General features: G+C 40.0%; 1 protein-coding gene across 20 annotated transcripts in view; it reads right to left on the bottom strand.

Moving 5' to 3' along the window:
* Dlg2 (discs large MAGUK scaffold protein 2) overlaps positions 1–23068 on the bottom strand; it is a 1944997-nt gene that overhangs the window by 353368 nt on the left and 1568561 nt on the right. For all 20 annotated transcript variants that reach the window (XM_045145568.1, XM_045145570.1, XM_045145572.1 and 17 more), the window contains one exon: positions 6475–6631. In XM_045145568.1, coding sequence (XP_045001503.1) covers positions 6475–6631 — 157 coding nt within the window. The remainder of the gene's footprint in view (positions 1–6474; positions 6632–23068) is intronic.

Genomic DNA, 23068 nt, shown 5'->3' with positions numbered 1-23068 from the left:
GAACAGTGTGTAGTGATCACATTCCGTTTAAATACCCTGACAGTGAGGGTCTGGTAAGCAGGCCTTTCCTTCTGAATGGCTCTAACTATGAAGAGAACCTGAGAAGGTAACCTGGAAGTTCTTGAAACACGCAGGTGAGCCGAGCAGTGAGTCACTCATCGTCTTTCTGAATCAATGCCAATTAAATCCTGGTTTGAAGACTCGCTTTCCTGTTGCATCTTCACCTCCAGTGCCACAGCATCCCATTTCTGGCAACATATTGTCAAACATGCATCTTGGAAGGCAGGTAGTTAAATACTAAAATGTCCCTCAAAAGGAAGAGGAAGCATTGGAGATCCCATATGGGATGATTGGCTTTAGACTCCTGGGGAATGAATACGCTCAGATTTATATGGAGAGGGCTCTTTCTAGGGGAATTGCTTCTACATGCTCTGCTCCACATCTTTTCATAACAACACATTGAAACAAATAATAACGGAAGCTTCTATCTTTCCCTCCGCAGGAAAAATGCCCCAGGAAGCCGCTGTGCTAGCTAATGTGCCTGTCTGCCCACTGCCCTAAATTCTACCCCAAGAATACCTCAAGAAGAAGATTCAGTGGTTGGATTTCTTTCCATTAACAGATCCGTAAAATACATAAAATACATAAGGAGAAATTAGGGAGATCACTCACAATACATGAATGGAGTGTAGTCCAAGGTGATGATACTTTTTAATCTTTCAGCGGCTTAACTACTTGTTAGCGCTGGAACGGGGTGGAGAGGGTGGAGGGGGTGGAGGGGATGTGGGGGAGGCCGGAGAGGAATCTGTACAGTGGAGTCTGGTTACCTTCCTTTCCTGGTTGCCATTCAATGTGTGTAGACAATGCAGGAACACTAGATGGCGCCCACAACCTTAAAAACGTAGAAAAGGCCTGTTTTCTTTTTCTGGGCAGCGGAGGCAAGAGGAGAAAGGCTGCTCAATGGAACACATTGAGGTGAGAACAGAAGGGGACGATCTGCAGAAAGGAAGTGGACCAGCAAGACTGGAGCAGGAGCAGGGCCATGAGGGAGGACATTGGGGCCCGGGACAAATAAGAACGAAGTATGCGGCCATACATGTGTATATGTAATGTGTGTGTGTGTGTGTGTGTGTGTGTGTGATGAAACATTACTTTGTAAGAGAACCTAAAAAAATTAATGAAAAGGAATGTAGAAAACACTCAACTATGGAAGTTATAAAAATATCTACCTATACACTTCCCACCTTCGGCATCCTCAGAGGTATTCTATGTGAGGGTTTGGTGGACAAATAGGATGGGGAAGAGCATACACTTCATTTACTTTCAGGACATTCCCAGTGCACGCTGGTGAACAGTCGTTTCTGAGAAGCTCTTCAGTGAAGAAACCTGGTGCTAAGTGACTACAACAGCAGTCTGCTGCAACCCTGCTGCCTCAGGGCTGTGCGAGACACACCTTGGGCAGAGAGATCTAGGCTGAACCTTGTCTGAGAGGAGGAGAAGGAGCCAAAGCTATATGAGTTCTTCTTTATACATGATTATCTGGTACTTAAAAATCAGACACATTCTTTTAAAATTTTTATTAGAGAGAGAGAGAGAGAGAGAGAGGGAGGGAGAGAGATTGAGACAAATTGTGCTCACCAAGGCTCCTGCCACTGCACATGAACTCCAGACACAAGTACCACTTTGTGTATCTGGCTTTACATGAGTACTGTGGGATCAAACCTGGGCCTCAGGCTTTGCAAACAAGTGCCTTCAACACTGAGCCATCTTGTAGCCATATCTATGAAGACCAATTAAAAGCAAGACCTAGCCCCAGCCTTTTCCCTGAGGTTTCTGTTTCCTGTGTCTGAACTTACTAGCTTACAGTTAGCATGACTTACTTGAACGTTAATCTTACATGACCCAGTGACATGCACAGAGCTTTTATGTAGCTTTGGATTGCTAGAGGTTTTGCTTTGTGTTTCCCAGGAATGTGTAGCTTGTTAATATCCAGGGCAAGCTACGGATGCGGAATGCAGTGCCGTTCCAAGCTGCCATTTTCCTTCCCGTGTGACATCATTTGAGCTTCTCACTCCTGCTTATTTTCCTATACTTGTTAAACAGTGAAATTACAATCCTAAACCTTGAAAAAAAAAAAAAGCCTCTTTCTAATCAGAGGTTAAAGAAAGTTTATTAAGCTAAAGAGGAGAGATGTTCTCTCTTGCCTTTACTTGAGGTACAGTCCTGCTAACAATACCATTTAAGTGGCCAGAATTATGCTTAAAAGCAGAAATACTTGTGTTTCTCTGTTGGGCTATGGTTCCTCTATTTTCTTTTTTAAAAAATATTTTTGTTCATTTTTTATTTATTTGAGAGCAACAGACATACAAAGAAAGAGGGAGAAAGAGAGAATGGGTGTGCCAGGGCCTCCAGACACTACAAACGAACTCCAGATGCGTGTGCCCCCTTATGCATATGGCTAACGTGGGTCCTGGGGAATTGAGCTTCGAACTGGGGTCCTTAGGCTTCACAGGCAAGCACTTAACTGCTAAGCCACCTCTCCAGCGCTGAATAAAAGTATTTCGAAAAAAGAATACACACAAACAATGCGGAATGGAAGGCTTCAGCACAGGACTTGGTCCCTGTGTGGGTGGGGAGGGAGGGTGGCTGGGGAGCTGGCCAGCACCTGAGCTGCAGTCCCGCTCTTGCAGGGGAAGCCCTTGTCACTGTGCATTTCAGGATGGGCCTGTTAACTTCTATTAACACTGATGCACACTGCATGGAGTACCACGGGGCCAAGGGTCCACCCACTATTTTTTGAAAATCCTCGACTTCGTCATGGCCCCCTCGTGGGTTTGCTGGTGTCATGATGAGCCTATGCCTCCCGAGGGAATGCATTTGAGGCATTCCTGGAGCAGCAAGGGTGAGTGAGGACGTCTCTGCAACATCTGGGGTCTTTCCTACATGCCAGAGAAGTGCCGGCAGGACGCAGGAATCCTCAGCCCAGTGCTTCTTTCTGGGCTCCTCTATTTTCTTACACATGCAGAAGTTGCATTAAAATCTATGCTTGCTGGACTTACTTAAATGGAGGTAGAGAATCTAGTGTCACCTCCACACCTCATTGTTTCATCCTCAGAGTGAACATAAGACACAATGGTGTAAGATTAAATGAGTTATAAAGAACATATAACAAAAGGCTGAGGGCATTAAGGATTTATAGTTCTATGTCTTCCTAAGCATGGAGTAGTGTACACGTAGAGCAGTGTGTGCTGAGGTATTGATAAAAGAGTGTTGAGAGAACTTTGAGAATTGTGCTGTGTAGAGAATTAATCCTCATTTTGGGTCAGAAGACCTGATTTGAGTCCAACTCCATATAAGAAGCAATGAAACCATGGAAAAATGACATAGCCTTTAAAAGTTGTGTGCATGGTGTGTGAGCATGTGTGGAAGTCACAGGACAACCTTGGGGTGTTGGTTCTCTGCTTCTACCTTATTTGAAACAGGGTCTCTCTTGTTTTGTTGCTGGGAAAACCAGACTAGCTGTCTCACAAATTTGGGGGTTCTCCTGCATCCTAGTGCCATAAGTACATTGGGATTCCACTTGACATATGGCTTTACATGGGTGCTGGGAATTGTAAGCTTGAGGAGAAATCAGTTTAACCACTGAGCTATCTCACAAGTCCTCAGTTTGCCTTTCAGAATTCCGTTGTCATAATCAGGAAAGTGGGAGAAGCAATAACTTATCCTGACACTTGAGTTTCTGTGGGTATCAGCAGAATTTCATGCACATAAATATGCTTGGGTCTGAGAAGGAGCTGTCACAGTGTGAATGTTGGCTGTGGTGGGATGACAGAATGACTCCCCCGCCAAGTACAGATTCTCCACCAGGATGATAAAGATATGTTAGTATGCTTTAGAAGGAATAATTTCAAAGTCAATTTCTTAGGATCTCATGACTTCTTTTTTAAAAAATTCTATTTATTTTCAAGCAGAGAGATAGAAGACAGACAGAGAGAATAGGTGTATGCCAGGGCCTCTAGCTGCTGCAAATGAACTCCAGATGCATGTGCCACTTTGTGCATGTATCTGGCTTTATGTGTGTACTGGAGAATCAAACCTGGGTCATTTAGGCTTCTCAGGCAAGGCGCTTAACTACTGAGCCATCTCCCCAGCCCTCTTGTGACTTCTTAAAGTGTCATCATACTTGTGTACACAATCTCATTCAATAAACACTTTTTTTGAGAGATTTATATATGTTAGGCACTGAGCTAAATGTTGAGAGTACAAATCCTTTAAGACAAAGAATTTTCTTTTAGGAAGCCTACCACATATGAGAGTAAGAGACAAATTAAGGTTGAATAGCACTTTGACATTTAAGTGTCAAAAAAGCAGTTTAAGTGAAGCCAGGCACGGTGGTGCACACCTTTAATCCCAACACTTGGGAGGATGAGGTAGGAGGATCACTGTGAGTTCAAGGTCAGCTTGAGACTACATAGTGAATTCCAGGTCAGCTTGAACTGGAGTAAGACCCTACCTTGAAAATCCAAAACAACCACAACAACAACACCCCCCACAAAGCAGTTGAGCCTTGGACAAGGTCCTGGCATGGGACCTTTCACTGCTTCCTGCATGGTCAACACTACAGATCTGCAAGTTGATGAGTGAGCAGAGGCCTGTACATATAGCAGCCCACAGGAACCCTCCAGGTAAGGCCATCCATCATGGACACTGTGTATTTAGGCCAATGATCTATGCTCTATCTATCTATGTATTTTTTTTTTTTTTTTGTGTGTGTGTGTGTGTGTGTGTGTGTGACTATATATGGTGAGAAGCAGATGAAGAAGGGAAGGGAAAGGAAGAAGACAGAGGCAAGGTAGAATGAAGGGAGAAACACTGTGTATTTGTTTAAGAGATTAGAATAATGACTAACAAATAAGGTCACTTGGAAAATTCTATTGGTAAATCATAGCTGGAAAATGAAAACAATTCTTTCTAAGCCCACAGTGAGAGTCACAAACTAAGCACTTCATTGAATTATGAACCATAACCTCAGCCACGGGAACTAGGCTCCTTATGTAACTGTCCATTATTTACAATGTTAGCACAATTCTAATATGAATACTCACAAAGGAATTAAATACCCATCACACCAGAGAAGGAGCTTGATGCAGTGGAAGCAGTCAATTAATATATGATCAAAAAATGAGAAATGAAAGAAAGTAAAAGGGGGGAAAGCAGAAATAAGGAAGAAAAGGAAAAGGTAAATAATGTCCCAATTTGTAGCTCTAACAATCTATCTGCCCCCCCCTTCCATGAATTTTCAGGGAAAATTAAAAATTGATCTTTAAATCACACTCTGATTCTCTCTAACTGGCAAACTTTTTGAAAGTTTTTGTTTATTTATACCTTTGATTCACAAAAGCCAATTGTAGACATTAATTTGGTAAACTTATGACAAGTTACTTTATCTTGCTGAGCCTTAGTCTCTTCATCTGGATACAGGGCAGCAACTTCCAGGGTGAGTGTGGGAACTGAAATTACTTTTATTGTTATTTTTATACTACGCAAAATGAAAAAGACTTGGAGATCAATTGTACAACATAGAGCCTATAGTTTATAATAATGCACTGTGTATTTAAACTTTGTTGAGGTTAAACATTATGTAAGTGTTCCTATCACACACAAATAAAGAGTGCCAGGAGGAATTTATGTTATGACATAGATTGTGGTGAGGCTTTCATGGAAATATACATGTTTCTAAGTATATTAAGTTGTATATTATAATTAGGTACAGGTTTTGTATATCACTCGTACCTTAGTAAAGTGATCTTAAACTTTACTTGTCTAAAATGCCTGGTAAATTATATATCTGGAGAATGATATATATATGGAGAATGATACATATGGAGAATGATATATATAACATGTCTCATGTATCATTCTCTTACATATCTTCTCACATAATTATATGTATCATATACTATGAAGTTGCAGGATTGCTAACATGGTCGCAAGTTTGTGAAAAATTTTTGTATTTTTTTCTTTTTGTTTATTATTTATTTATTAGAGACAGAAGAGAAGAGAAGAGAGAGAGAAAGAGAGAGAGGGAGAAGGGGCACGTCAGGACCTTTAGCTACAGCAAATGAACTCCAGATGCATGTGCCACCATAACTGTTGTATACGGGACCTGGAGAATTGAGTCTGGGTTCTTAGGCTTTGCAGTCAAGTATCTTAACTGATAAGCTATCTCTCTGGCCCAAAGTTTTGTACTTTTATAAAATAAGAGGTATCCATTTAGAAAGTATGCTTCTCAGTGTTCTATTGGATGCAGATATGCCTCAAAAAAATTCTAAAATGAAAATATTCTCATCTTTATCTAGAAGAAGTCAATGTAGCAGGCCCCTTAGCACCATTTGAACTGCTGTTTGAAGACACACACTTCTTCATAAATGATACCAGATGTCCCAGGAATAAAGATTAAAGAGAAATACTCACCGATAGGATCTGATCTCCTCTCTGGAGCTCCCCACTCAGGTCTGCTGGTCCACCGGCCAGAATGAAGGACACAAAAATACCTTCTCCGTCTTCCCCGCCCACAATGTTGAAGCCCAGGCCAGTGGAGCCTTTGTGCAGGACCACCTTGCGGGGCTCCCTGTAGAAACAAATGGAGAACAGAGCTCACCCCCTCTGAGATTCTTGTTTCTTTTACTTTCCCTGGGGTATATGGTAGCAGCCATTCACTCCCAACTACAATGTCCATAACTTCCCATGGTCAAAAATACTTGTACCTCAAGAAGCAAGCTATGAAGGCGGATACCCAAGTTCTCATCATAACTACCAAACTCCTGGCAAAAATAATTCCTTAATTTCAAAACATCCTATTAAATCAACCTTCCTTCTATTTCTTCTTTGTTTAAAATCTCTGTAACAGTACTGGGCGCCATACAATACTCAGTTGGCAGATATGCTAAGAAGAGAAGGAGACATTTTCAGAGGTGAAAAAAAGAAGATTAGATTGAACATTATAGGCTAGGTAGTGGTGTTGGGACAGATTGGAAGCTTCTGAGACACTAAGAATATTTAAATGCAGAAGATTAATAAATGGTCTTATGTAGGTCTGAAGGGGAGAGAGTGCAGATGTGACTGGCAGCAGGAAACTAGTTAGAATGCTACCCAAGTAATTTAGGTATTAAGAAATCATAGCTGAAACAAGGTTATAGCAGTGAGTACAAGAAGAAATAGCAGCAGGAGAGAAGAAATTTAAAGGGAGAGGCAGTGAATATAGACATTGATTCTGGCATTGGGGAAGGAGAGAGCATTTCAAAGTAACTGGAAAAAATGGGGGCATGGAATGCAGGGTCCTGAAGGTGAGATAATTGTGATCTTTTCAGTTCCTATTAACGGCAGGACACTCTTGTGGAGATATTCTGAAGCAGTTAGAGACAAATGTGAACTGAAGTTCTCAGAAAAAAATAATCTATGCCTGTGTTACAGATTTTCTTAGACTGACTGACCGATTAGATCATCTGTTGTTGTGGACAGTTGAATGTTGCAAGTCCAGGGCTAAATTATCTTGGGCAATATCTTCAACCTACTTATTAGCCATTCGTTGCTCATCTCTGTGTGTGACCTAACTTCTTTGTGACTATTACATAAATTCTGTTGGACTGTACTAATAAACACTTGCTTCCAACAACCCAAGGTTAAGAATGTCATCAGACAGCATCTGTGGCCTATAGCAGACAGAGACTTCCCTGCCTTACTGTACCCCACCTACTTGACATTATCACCAGTGTATTTTACAAGTTTCTTTTTATGATGTTCCTTTGTTGATATTATAAAAAACTTTATGAAACTGTTACCATGTTGTAACATGGTATTCAGAATAACTCAAATCTATGTTCCTGGGCTATAGTCACTCATTTTTGACTGCAGAATAAACTACCCCTTTTGAAGTGAGAACTGTATTTTTGAGTTACAAAGGATAGCTATTTGGGTCCTCAGATGAGACTATGAATGCAGGTTTGAGGGTCCTCAATGAACAGAGGAGAAATAAAATCTTGAGTCAATAGTTTGCTGAGTTTGGGTAAAAGCCAGAAAATTATGGAATTATAGAATTATAAGGGATCATAAAAGACAATTCAATTCTCTTTACTAGTAACTTTCAAATATGTTTGTTAGGCCAGGTATGGTGGCACACATCTTTAATCCTAGCACTCAGGAGGCAGAGGTAGGAGGAACACTGTGAGTTTGAGACCACCCTGAGATTACATAGCAAATTCCAGGTCAGCCTGGGCTAGAGTGAGACCCTACCTCGAAAAACAAAAAGACTGTTAGTCTTATTTATTTATTTATTTATTTTGCTGTTTGACCAAGGTGCTTATCCCCTAGCCTCATCTCCTACACGACTATTGTAATCACTGCAGTTCCTTTCTTCTCCTAAACATCTCATTTGTAATTTCTGGAGTTCCTTTCTTTTCCTCTCCTAAACATCTAAGTTGTAATTAATGGAGTTCCTTTCTTTGCCTGCTGTCATTAATAATGACTGTTAAAGAGCCATCCAATATAGCTTTATGTTAATTAGACACAAAGAATAAATTATTTGCAGTAACATTTTCATGCATAAGGTGACATATCTATGCTGAGCCTTATTATAAGACTATAAAATGTGCATTATAGCTTGAACTCTAAGTAATACATTATATAGTAAGTAGTGCATTGTCATAAGGTAAATTAACATATGGTAAGTTAAATTTTTTTCTGCAAATACTGGATAAGCACCTATTATGAGTTAGCGTTTTCAAACTAAATGATTATTCCTGCCCTTGTGGGTTTACATTGTAAGGTGAGACCACAATAATCAACAGATGTGAATAAGAAGGTTTACTATGTTCAGACATTATTTTGGAGAAAATAAAAGAGAAAGCAGAGCAACAGAAGAGTGAGGATCAGTCCTAGACAGCCTTTCTATTATTCCTACTTGAGAAGGACTGGAAAGTAAAGACACTAGTTGTAGTCATGTGGCTACTAAAGGAAGAGTACTGCCCCTCAGAGGGGTGTGATGGGTCATCTCTCATCTCTGGTTGTCATTAGATCAGGAGTCAAGTAAGAGATATACCTCATGGGCAGGTCTCTTGAGGCTTTTCCAGGAAGGAGTGACTGAGAGGGAAATACCTTCTCTTAGAGTGGGCAACCCTTCTGGTGGTGTATAATGAGGTTCCGGGAAGAAATGGCCCTTTTTGCTAGGCTGTCTTTGGCCTATGCTGGTGAGTGCAGCTACCCTGTGGCTGCTATCCTTCATTGACAATGAAGCTCATGATGGGGGATATGGCTCAGTGGTTAAAGGCACTTGCTAAGAATGGAAGTCAGCTTCTTTGGCCTTCCAACTTGGATTGAAAATTAGCATCTCTCCAGGAATCCTCTAGGCCTTCAACCCCAGATTGGGACTGCTGAGGCATTCAGCCTTGTGAATTGAATGTCTACTGGGTTCTCAGCCTCTCCACTCTATAGACAAGATAGCTGTTTTTGGACCACCCAGCTGTATTGTGTAAGCTGATCTAGTAAGTCCCCTTTAATATATATTCATTGTCTTAATTCTGTTCCTTCAGAGAACCCTGACTAAATGGTAGGAGGTGTTAATATGGAGACCCTATTGTGGGAGGGTCCTTGATGTGCTTCAGAAAGAACCAGAAAACCACTGTGGCTGAAGTATGACAGCTGCTTCAAAATGCTTGTCAGGTGACTCCGACATCTGTGTCATATCAGTGTTGACAGCCGTGGATGGTCTTCATGAGGAAGCTATTGCAGAAACCTGCCTCTTCCTCCAGGATAAATGCATATGGATTCATAGAAGTTCCAACATTAAAGCCACCCATAGAAAACAGGAGGGAAGGGTCTATTGCCACTCTTCCACTTGCCTGCATAGTAGACAATGTACTCAATGTACATCATTCTACTTATTCCTGAAAGCAACCCACTAAAGCAGTATACAGGTTTTGGCAACTACTTTGAAACACAGCCAACAGAAAATATGGCCCAATGGTAGGTTAGATGGATGGGCATTTTGTAAAGAAAGTATAGGAAAATGCTATTATTGGAATCTATGGGTTATGTACATTTATTATCTAATTCTTGAAACCTCTGATTATGTTAGGAATATTGTATAACAAAATCATGAGAAAAATAATGAACTTTATTGAGAAATCACTAGGACAACTTTTTAGATGAGCAAAATGAGATTTCTTGCAAAGGCAAGGTTAAGATACAAGTTTTCAGATTCACAGCAGAAGATTTGGGCCTGGAGCAGATGGCTTAGTGGTAAAAGGCACTTGCTTGCAAAACCTGCAGGCCTAGGTTCAATTCTCAAGCCACCCATGTAAAGCCAGACAGGCATTCTTTTGCAGTGACAAGAGACCCTAGCGCACCTCCCTCTACACATGCAATTGAATAATGAAAATGTAAAAAAATAAATAAATAAAAGTGGAGACCATGATATATTTCAGAGGCTACAATCCAGTAAGCTGAGTGCTGAATTTGATCCCAAGTATTTATTCACATTCTAAGTGGCAGTCATACCTCTAGACCAGGGAACCACAGTACAGTTTTTACAAATGTTTGAATTACTCACTCATGCTTACAATTAGGAAATGTGCATGAAATACAGATTTGTGCCTTAACTTGAAGAAAATAATCAGACATTCTATTAATATTGACTATACTTTTCTCCTGTGGACCCTTCCCTTTTTTTAAAAAAAATATTTTTTTTGAGAGAAAGATAGAGAGAGACAGAGAGAGAGAGAGAGAGAGAGAGAGAGAGATAGAGAGAGAGAATGGATGCACCAGGGCCTCCAGCCACTGCAAGCAAACTCCAGATGCATGTGCCACCTTGTGCATCTGGCTTATGTGGGTCCTGGGGAATCGAGCCTCGAACCAGCTTCCTTAGGCTTCACAGGCAAGCACTTAGCTGCTAAGCCATTCTCTAGCCCCCACAGACCCTTTTAAAGGATATTTATTCCTTAGTTTGACACAGTTTTAGCTTCTTTCTAATACTTCTCAGACAAAAATTTTCTGTCAGTCTGCCACATTTGTATTGACTGTAAAGCTAAGAGGAAAGGGAAATATTTTCTCTTACTCAAATTCTTTAAAAAATGGGTAAATTCATGCTTTATGGATGGAAACTTTGGCTTTCATTGTAAAAGGAGAGACATCATGATTTCTACGGAATTAAAGATGATCATTACATATCTAATCTGTAATGTAATTCTAAACAGAAAACAGCTTTTGAAGATAATTATAAATCATCTTTCCCAATTACTTATCTATTCTGTACTACCTATGCGAGTACATTTTCTTCAGTGACCCCAGCATTTTGATACATTACTTTTGTCTGTGACTATATAAATCACGTAGTACTTATTTGTGTTAAGTGGATCTTAATTACTTTACCTCTACCTCATCTTTTATGATTTATGTCAAACTACTTGAACATGTTTTTTTTTTTTCACTCATTTTACTTTTTTTATTTTTATTTTTTAAGATGAGTCTTACATAGCTCAGGCTGGCCTTCTACTTCCTATTTATTTGAACTTGAATTTCTGATTCTCTAGCTGCTAATTCCCAAGAGATGGTAAATAGGCAAGCACCATGTTGCATAAACTTTAAAAATCTTAAGCCAAAATATTTGGAATGTTTGCAATTGGCAAGATTCAGATGCCTTTTAAAAATAGAATTTTCTATCAAGGTGAGTTATATTTATTTCAATAATGAGGACAAATGATGAAATGAATCTGTAAAATGTTATGCAAATAAAATGCCTTAAGCATACTGCAAATGATTTACTTTTTCTAATTTAAACTTCTCATACTAATAACCCATTACACTTGAACTGGAGACAAAAATACTTTCATATATATTTCTTCTTTTTCAGAACTGAAATCCAGTGAAGTAGTTTAAGCCCTGGTTTACTGATGCTTAGATAAGTTACCCTATCTATATCCACAGCTAAGAAACATCCTTTGGTGCTACTTTTGTTACTTTAAGTTATAGAGGAGGAATTAAGTGGAAACTTTTTAAAAAGCTAAGTAAAACACAGTTTCATAAGCTAGAGGAAGACTTGAATTTTTCAGAGATTATAATATACCAAATCACAGAATAGAATTGTGAGCATTATTGACATTTGATAATTTATCTTACCTTCTTCAATATTCATCATATGTTGCCTTCGACTATGTCTTTTTTTTGTATATCATGGTAGTCATACTAACCCCTCTGTCTTCCCTAACTCAGGGCTTAACTTTGAAGATAGTCCCTGGTTTTGAAGTGTCTGATTCCAAATACATTCTCCTTACTAAAATGAAAATCTGAAGCTCTTACTTGTACACTTGTCTCTAGCTGCCTTATACTGAAGCCAAATCAAGCTTCCTGAGCTTGACATGCTGATTCCTACCTCTGTGATATGGCTACAGACCCCTTAAAATTCAGTTCACGTGCTACTTCTCTCCTTCCCAAGGACAGGTGGTCACGTATTCCTTTGACCACACTGTCTCGTATATATAATGCTACAGTAGCATCTTTGGTATGCAGAGGGTGTTGGTTCACACATCTTTCACAGTATCATGTGAATTCCTGGAACTTGGGCACCAGCATTTCCCCACCACTGTGAGAGACCCCACAACTAGCAGAAACTCGGGAGATAGTTGCTGAGTGAAAAGGCAAGCTCCCACAGTGATTTAGACCTTTATATTATAATTATTTGTATACAAGCATTTTTACTCTTGCTAAATTTTCAATCAAGGATGGTGAAATTTATATACTACAGGGAAAAAAATATAGCAAACATAACAGAAGTGAGTGAAACAGGCTGCCAAGGGATTATGGCATGTTTCACCTAAACGGATTGCTGCTGGTTGATTCTAAACAATGGATCTAAGCTGAAAGGTTGACCAAAGAAACAATTAAGGCCATTGACAAAACAAAGAGCTGGTTCTTTGAAAAAATAAACAAGATTGACAAACCTCTGGCCAATTTGATCAAGCAAAAAAAGGAGAGACTCCAAATTAACAAAATTCAAAATGAAAAAGGAGAGATCACAACAGACATAAGTGAAATTGGAAGAATCATCAGGATTTATTTCAAAAACCTCTACTCCACAAAACTGGAAAATGTGGAGGAGATGGATAAATTCCTGGATGCATATCATCTAGCAAAGCTAAACTCAGAGCAGATTAATCACCTCAATTTACCCATCACAGTCATGTAGATTGAAAAAATAATAAAAAAACCTCCCCAAAAAGAAGAGTCCAGGACCAGATGGATTCCCAGCTGAATTTTATCAAACCTTCATGGAAGAACTCAAACCAATCTTTCTAAAACTGTGCCACACAATTGAAGAACAGGGAAAGCTACCCAGCTCCTTTTATGAAGCTAGGATCACCCTAATCCCAAAACCAGGCAGAGATGCCACAAGAAAACTACCAGCCTATTTCCCTAATGAACATAGATGCAAAGATCCTGAACAAAATTCTCGCAAACTGAATCCAACAACACATCAAAAGCATTATCCACCTTGACCAAGTGGGATTTACCCCAGGAACACAAGGGTGGTTCAACATACGAAAATCGGTCAATGTAATACACCACATAAACAAGCTTAAACATAAAAACCACATGATCATTTCGATAGATGCAGAAAAGGCCTTTGACAAGATACAACATCACTTCATGATCAAAACGTTGGAGAGAATCGGCATGGCTGGTTCACATCTTAACATAATAAAGGCAATATACAAAGCTCCAAAGGCCCAAATAATACTTAATAGAGACAGACTGGAGGAATTCCCATTAAGATCAGGAACAAGACAGGGATGTCCTCTCTCACCTCTGCTTTTCAATATAGTTCTGGAAGTCCTAGCTCAAGCAATAAGACAGGAGAAGGAAATAAAAGGGATACAATTTGGAAAGGAAGAAGTTAAGTTAGCTCTATTTGCTGATGACATGATTGTATATGTAAGACTCCATCCCAAAACTCCTGAAGGTGATTAACTCCTATAGCAAAGTAGCAGGATACAAAATCAAAAATTGGTAGCATTTCTGTATGCAAATGACAAAGATACAGAAAAAGAAATAAGGGACATAGTCCCATTTTCAATAGCAACAACAACAACAAAAAAAAACCTTGGAATAGCGTTAACCAAGGAAGTAAAAGATCTATACAATGAAAGTATGAAAACTCTCAAAAAAGAAATTGAGGAGGACTTGAGAAGATGGAAAGACCTCCCATGCTCCTGGATAGGCGGAATGAACATTGTGAAGATGACAATCCTACCAAAGGCAATATATAGATTTAATGCAATTCCAATTAAAATCCCTACAGTGTTCTTCACAGAGATAGAAAAAATGATCTCAAATTTCATATGGAAAAACAGAAGGCCTCACATATCCAAACATATACTCAGCAAAAGAAATACCTCTGGTGGCATCACCATACCTGATCTAAAGCTATACTACAAAGCAATAGTAATAAAAACAGCATGGTACTGGCATAAAAACAGGAGTATAGACCAATGGATTAGACTTGAGGACCTGGATTTTGGGTCAAGCAACTATAGCTACTTGATATTTGACAAAGGCCCGAACAATACAGGCTGGAAAAAAGATAGCATCTTCAATAAATGGTGCTGGACAAACTGGATAACCACATGCAGGAAACTAAAACTTGATCCACACATTTCACCATGCACTACACTCAAATCCAAATGGATCAAGACCTCAACATAAGACCAGAAACTCAAATACTACTGGAAGAAAATTTAGGAAGTACTTCCTGTGATATAGGAATGGAAAAAGACTTCCTGAACAAAACCCCAGTGGCTCAAGTTCTTAAACAGTCACTCAAGCAAGGGGATCATATGAAGCTGAAGCGTTTCTTAGAGACAAGCATATAATAAGCAAAGCCCATAGAATACCCACAGAATGGGAGAAAATATTTGTGGGTTATCCAACTGATAGAGGCCTAATCTCTAGAATCTACAAAGAACTCAAAATTCTAAACAATAAGAAGACAAATACCCCACTCACAAAATGGGGCACAGAGTTGAACAGGCAGTTCACAGAGGAAGATATACAAATGGCAAACACACACTTAAGAAAATGTTCATCATCCCTATCATCAGAGAAATGCAAATTAAAACAACTATGAGATTCCACCTTACCCCAATAAGGATTATCCAATTTTTAAGTTAAGCCAAGAATCAGATTTTATGTGAATTTTTTAGAATTTGAAATTGACAGTGAGTTTAAAAATATTTTATTATTTATTTATTTATGAGAGAGAGAGAAAAAGAGAGAGGCAGATACAGAGGGAATAGGTACGGCGGGGCCCTCAGCCACTGCAAACAAACTCAGATACATGAGCCACCTAGTGCATCTGACTTTCCATTGGAACCTGAAAATCAAACCTGGGTACTTCGGCTTTACAGGCAAGTGCTTTAACCACTAAGAAATCTCTCCAGACCCCAAACATTTCTCTGCTGTGGCTTTCACTATGGGCTTCAAGTATATGACTTTTCATTATGTGAAGTTTGATGACACATTTCATTTGCTTTATGTGCTGCTCAGTATGGCACTTGTCTCATGGTAATTCTCCGTAACTTTAAGGTGATAGAATAATGGAGTTCAGTTCCATCATTGTCCTTCCCTTGAAAATTTTCCCATTCTAGAGTAGGTGTTCCTTTTATTTATTTTTTTTTTATATTTGTGTTAATTTTTCTTTTGTATTAAGACTGCTCAAGGCCCATCATTTTCATGGTAACCTAGTCTCAAACTTTCAGTGTCATAGACCTCACTTCCACACGTTTATTGCCAAGGTCAGAGGCTGGGTTTGATGCGCTGAACATCCAGCACTTCTATGGGCTGTTCTGTGAATGAGGCGCTGTATCTTCTAGCGAGTTCTTAGTCTCCTGGGGAGTAGTGTCAGTTTCTATTTTCAGGTATTGCCAACTCACCTAGAAGATTGCTCAATAAACACCTGGTGATGAGATACATAAATTCACACACTGATTTATAAGGAACTCAAATACTTTTCATATGAAGATGATTTGGCTCCAATTTGCCATGTCATTCTACCAGAATTCAGATGGCCTGGGGCCCATTGCCAGATGTCACAGCTGCCTTCTTGTTGCTGGGACAAAGCCCCTGAGCAGGAACAGCTTATATGAGGAGGACAGTTTTGAGGGGAAGTTTCATCATGGCAGGGGAAGCGAGACATAAGTGAAGTGGCTTACAGCGTCACTTATCAACAGCAAGGAAATGATTCACAGAGTCAGCTGGGTGCCAACACCTAGCAGGGCTGCTCTAATAAACCCCACAGACTATCTCCAGCAATACACTTCCTCCAGAAAGGCTTGGTGTCCAAAGTCTCTGCAACTTCCCTAAATTGCCACCAGTTGGAGAGCACATATTTCAAACTCGTGAGACTCTGAAAGATATAGTTTACATTCAAACCACTTCACCAGTCATTATCAAACATCATTATATACTGGCAGCAGAGTAAAATTCTAACCCTCATCCCATCCCTCATTCATGACTTAGTTCATAGTTTGTGGTGATCTGGAAGATCTTCCTGGCACTCTGCTCAGACGCCCAGCCTTTTGCTATGTTGGGGGCCTCTCCAAGCATTCTTTCTATGTAGTTTCATCATGCTTATTAGACTGGCTTGGCTTACATAACTTCCTTTCCATTTACAGTGATTAATTTTACCATTAATCAGGGACCATGGTATTTGCTTTTTATCTCCCATACTTGGTACATAATAAGTACTTACTGTCTACTAATTATAGCTTTTATGTTATATTCTAAATGTTGACTTTAGAGAAGATGGATCCTGGTGCACATAATATCAGTATTTTTGTTTGAAAGACTATAAATAAAGCATATTTAAACACATATTTTATTCATCCAGCCAATCTTCTAATAAATAAACATCTCTGGAATACTTACTCTGTGTTGGGCACTATGAATTAAAGAGCCTGGACTTGGAGGAACCATTTGGAATAAATAGTTATAAGAACCCAGAAGCAGCACTCCTGCTAGGGCAGAAGCTTGTGAGAAAAGAGCGGCTAGTCTTCTAAAATGTTTTGTGCTTTTATTACCATCACCTAGTTGAAGTATGCTACATTCATTTATGCAGGTTTGTTTTCTTCTTAGTGTGATTTAAAATGGCTATAGAATTATAAAACGTTCAGATGCTGGACAACTGTAGCAATGCTATTCTGACCCACTCCAAGCTGTGCGAGTTAGTAAACACCATAAGATTGTTTAGCTATGGTCATTAGAGGATGTGCTAAGGCAGTTATGGAGTTTTCAGTCGAGAGAAGAGGGGTACTGTGGAATTCTTTTTAACTCCAGATGATTTAAGAGAGTTAAGGATTCATGAGAAAAATGGCTACTTAAACCTGAAAGATTTTTGGTGTAGAGGGAAGTACAAAAATGCTTCTGGTCATTTTAAAGGATGTATCAGTCCCTGTTATTTTCTAGCTCATAAGCATGGTAGTGGGGCTGGAGAGGCAGCTCAGCTGTGCAAGCATGAGGATCTGAGTTTGATCCCTGGAGCTGATAAATATGATTTGATGGTATGGTGAGGCATATTTATAATCTCAGTGTAGGGAAATGGAGAGAGTAGAATGTTTGGGTCTCAATGGCAAGCCAAACTAGTCTACTTGGCAAGCTAATAAGAGACCCTATCTCATGAAAGGTGGATGGCATTCCTGAGGGTAACACCTAAGGTATCCACTGGCCAATACACACACACGCACACACACACACACACACACACACACACACACACACACACACATTAACATCTGCACACATATAGCACTTGTACATACATGAACACACAGAAAAACCAGGTGTGGTGGTACACGCCTTTAATTCCAGCACTCGGGAGGCAGAGTTCGAGGCTATCCTGAGACTCCATAGTGAATTGAACACACAGACACACTCACACACATTATAAGAAAAGTTTTCTAGAAAAAAATTGGGAGAGCACTCCAAGATATAGGTGTAGGGAAAGACTTTCTGAATAAGAAGCCAGTAGCTCAGGTAATTAGACAAACACTTAACCATTGGGATCTCACAAAGTTAAAAAGGTATTGTACAGAGTCAACAAACGACCTATAGAATGGGAGAAAACCTTTGTTATCTATCCATCAAACAGAAGTTTAATTTCTGGACTATACAAAGAACTCCAAAAAATGAAGCAGTGAAAAAAATCCAATTAACCCACTTAAACAATGGGACAGGGGACTGAACAGAGAGTTTTTAAAGGAAGAAATACAAATGGCCAATAAACATCTAAAGAGATGTCCAACATCTTCAGTCATCAGAGAAATGCAGATTAAAATGACTTAAAGATCCCATCACCCTAGACAGAATGGCTATCATTAAAAAAATGAAATGACAACAAATACTGGTAGGGATGTGGAGAAAGAGGAACCCTTATCACCTGTTGGTAGGGGTGAAAACTCATACAGCTACTATGTAAAGCAGTACAGAGACTCCTCAAATATCTGAAAATAGATCTACCATTTGGCCCAGCTATAACACCTGTAAGAATATACCCTAAAGACTCTACTCTTTACTACAGAATGTTCAGCTATACTTGTTGCTGGTCTATTCACAATAGCTAAGAATTGAAATTAGCCCAGGTGCCTCCGAACTGATGAATGGATAATGAAGATGTGGGACATATACACAATGGGATTCTACTCAGCAATAAGGAAGAATGAAATAATGAAATTTGCAGGTAAATGGATGGACTGGGAAAAAGTCATACTAAGCAAAGTTACCCAGGCTCAGAAAAACAAACGCTGCATTTTCTCTCTTATACATGGTTCCTAACGGTGAACAGTTTGATTTGTTTACAAGTTGCTGTAAGGATCAGTAGAACTGGCAAGGAACTAGAATGAGGCTAGGAGAGAGAGAGGAATCATGGAGGGATGAAAAGAGGATATGTGTGACAGTCAAATGCAGAGAGAGAGAAGACAGGAGGTGGAAGGGACCTGGGGGGAAATGGGATAAAGGAGGTGAGAGGGGAAATACACAAGAATAATGGTGGCATGAATCAGTTCCATAGAAAAGTTCCTCCTGATTAGTTAATTATAAGATATCTTCCTAAGGGTGTTTAGGGATTATTCGAGGCAGAAGTACCCTATAGGGAGTACAGATAGCTTAACTCTCTAAAACTCTAAGCTCTAGCTGGTAAATCCCAGTGCCAGAACTGGGTTACCTCCCACAGTAAGCTGTTGGTCACTACAGCCCATAAGGTCCCTCAAACAATGCAGGTCACCCACCAGATCTAAATGGCAAAACCATATTGTAGGAGCCACCACATAGGACATCAAGAGATAATGCTGGACTGAGGAGGCAGTCAGATTGTTGGCTAGCCCATATCGTGTTGTAAAGTGCTATATGAGCTGCTGGGGATAATCTCACCAACAGCATGAACAAGCAGGGGATGCTGCAAGCTACAAAACCAATTACTCAGATAAGATGTACACACCTGTGATATAGTGACTGTTGCAGTCAGGTTTGCATGTCTGGTAGAAATCACCCAGCCAAAAGCAGCTTGTGGGAAAAAGAGGTTTATTTTGGCTTATAGGCTTGATGGGAAGCTCCACAATGGCAGGGGGAAAATGATGGCATAAGCAGAGGGTGGACAATAGCAACAGGATAGTGTGCCAAACACTAGCAAAGGGGGAGCTGGCTATAACACCCATAAGCCTGCCCCCATCAATACACTGCCTCCAGGAGGCTTTCATTTCCAATTGCCAGCAGCTGGGGAACCTAGCATCCAAAACACTTAAGTTTATGGGGGACACCTGAATCAAACCACCACAGTGACACACAAGTTATGGGGTCAATCAGTTGGTCTCTGATTGGACAGGAGATCTGGTCAGTGGGAAGGAAATCATACCTGGCGTAGAGAATCAAATCAGGTCAGAAGCCTGTGACTAGGAAGGTCTTAGGCTCTAGAGGGAAGCTCCCATTGTTATTCGACTAAGATGAGAGGGTATTGCTGCCAGAAGTTTCTTTTAAATGACTGTCTCTTATCCCCTTTGATCCATGCTGCCTTCATTCTTGGTTGGAGAATTTCCTTTTTTACAAATGGCAGTAAATACCGGGGAGAACCAAGATCCATCAGTGTGACAAGAAGTGAAAGTTGACTACCTAGCACTAGATGAGTCATCACTGTCACATCTACCAAGTCCCACAAGACATCGTGGAGGGAGAAGCGCATTAAATACACCAGTGCTTCTCTCAAGACTAGCCTGAAAACCTCCTCCAGGGAGCTGGCAGTAGACACCAAGGAAACACAAAACTCATTGAAGCAGAAAATAAGAGCATGCATAGAGCTCAGCACTAAAGAGGACTTAAAAACCACCCTTAAAGGCTCAGGGAACATTGCAGAAGAGGGTGTGGAAAGATCTTAAGAGCCACACTATAGGAAGGACTATCCTGAGGCAATGCCTCCTCCTCACAGAGAATGACTGGTACATCCATGACCCCACAGTAAATATCAATAACCCCACTGAAAAAGGCCTCAGTGGAAAGGGACAAGGGAGAGGGAACTATGAGAGTACTACCCAGTGGGAATATGAACAATGTACATTATATTCATGGAGTGAAGTTCACAGTCACTAAATTTTAAAAAGAAAAGCCTTCTAGGGGTAGCTGTGTCCTAAGCACAACATTTAATCCTCATCATGACTTCCCTTTCCCTATCTGTCCAGTGCCTAACTTCACCATGTTTCCATGCACCCTGTCCTACTAAGTGAAGCTGCCAACCAGAGCTTCTTACACTATCTCACCCAGATCACTCTCTTTGGCTGGTATGATACCTTTTCTTGCTATTCTCTATTTAATGAACTTCTGTTTGTCCTTCAAGATTGAGACCAAGTACATCTTCTCTGTGCTCCCTCTAGATGAAATGACCAGTGAGGATTGCAATGTATTACCCAGGCCAGATATGAACTCCTGCGCTAAAGTGATCCTCCCAATTCGGCCTCCTGAGTAGTTAGGACATTCGGGTAATTGCAATGGTCATTGTGCCCTGTTTCATTACTTGCTTTTTGCAACTACATTATCCATTTATTGATATCAGTCTTTCTGCCTTTACTTTTCTGAAATTACTTTGGTTATCCTCCCATCTATATATATGTATGGTGATTTTGTGTGATCTTGTGGAGTAAGGGAACTTAAGAGGTTTTTTTTTTTTGGTTTATTTATTTGTTTTGTAATTTTGCATGTAGAATGATGTTGAACACACAAGAGACATACAACAAAATAAGTCCAAAATAAAGAAAATGAAAAAAATAAAGAAAAGAAAAGAGGGGTTGGGAGAAATGATTCTGATTTGTGGTTCCACATCTAGAGCTCTGAAAGAAGCCGAGAATCACCATCTATGGCCCAGGTTCAGTGCATGAATAATGCAGGGAATAATGCCTGGCTCCTTGGGAAGTAGCACAATTCAGATAAGATAATGGGCCAAAAACGTATAAAAACTAAAAAAGTGCTAAAGAAAAGAATCTGTTGAGATTCTGTTGGCAGCCATCTGGAATATCAGATGCCCTGATAACCTTTCTCAGTAAAGAGAAGCTAAAAATCCTGAATAGGATAGAATTTTTAAAAATATTGAACATTTTTATTTTTGTTTATTTGCAAGAGAAAGGGAGAAAAAGAGAGAGACAGAGAGAGAGAAAAGGAGAAAATGGGTGCTCTAGGGCCTCCAGCTTCTGCAAACAAACTCCAGAGACATGCGCCACCTTGTGTATCTGGTTTATGTGGGTACTGGGGAATCAAACCTGGGTCCTTTGGGTTTGCAGGTAAACACCTTAACCATTAAGTAATCTCTTCAGACCTTGTAAAATATTGTAAGTATGAGACATTTTCATAGGTTTAAATGAAGCAGAAATGAAGGTCCAGAAAAAAAAAAAAAAGCTAACAACTGAGATAATTACAGAGATTTACTGGTTCAGTTTCGAGATTTGACTGCTGCACAGAAAATAGGATCATGGGAGCACAGGGGTAGGGGGCTGGACTGGGGACCCTTAGCAAAAGTGGGACACTGAAAGATATATCTTAAACAAAGGTATGAAGTACAAAAATATTAGCCTTTCCATGACATCAAGGATGCATATATGACTGCCTCAAAGCAAAAAGAAAAGGCATTCCTTCATAGGAGGAGGTTGTGCCTCTGGAACAGAATTAATAAAACTGGGAACACTGGCAGAAGGAAGGACGGAGTGCCCAGCTGGGTGGCAGGAGGAAGAAGTTGGTGAATCTTCAGCATGGTGAGGTGGGTATTAGCTTCAGCTCTGATTCTGGTTTGCTACCACGAATACTCTGCCATGGTTGGTCGTGGCAGCCCATGAGGTAGGCTCATCTGGATAACCTAGCTCAACAACAGTAGCCATTGAGGTCATCTATGTAGATGTTTTCCCCTCTCTCAGGGTCTAGGTCACCGCAGCACATTCTTATAAAAACTTATTTTCTCAAAGTATTTTTCCTAATGGGAACTGTGTGCTTGCTAATCAGCACTTCTGGTATCCACAGCATTTATATTTTCATTGTAAATGAAAAATGATTATAATATATAAACTTGGTCACTCCTGGATACATGAACAAAATGAGTTTCAGCACATATGCACCTAAGACTCAGATTGTTACCATGACAACTCAATAAAGGACTATTTCCCCTCAAGATATGTGCAGAGAGTCCATCTCCCTGAGTCCCCCTTTTCTTCATTTCTCCATAAGCGAGACTGTGTTCATGTGAGCAGTGTTATTAAGGGAAGAAGATAGTGATAGGAGATCAAAGAGACTTCTTAGCACAATGGAAATCTGTGTATTAGCATGGCTGTGAGGAGGTCATGGTGAAGGTGCTCACTTGGAGGTCAACTGCAGAAAGCTTCAAAGCTGCTGGTCCATTATAATTCATGTCATGTGTCTCAATGAGCAGTCAGTCCTCAGAAGACTGTGAAAGACTGCATACCTCACTTTCCAACAGTCAGTCTATCTGCTGAATCAGTGT

This window comes from Jaculus jaculus, chromosome 3, assembly GCF_020740685.1.
Source record: "Jaculus jaculus isolate mJacJac1 chromosome 3, mJacJac1.mat.Y.cur, whole genome shotgun sequence".
NCBI lineage: Eukaryota > Metazoa > Chordata > Mammalia > Rodentia > Dipodidae > Jaculus > Jaculus jaculus.
Note: the sequence above shows the minus strand (reverse complement) of the source record. Positions and strands in the feature narration are given on the sequence as shown.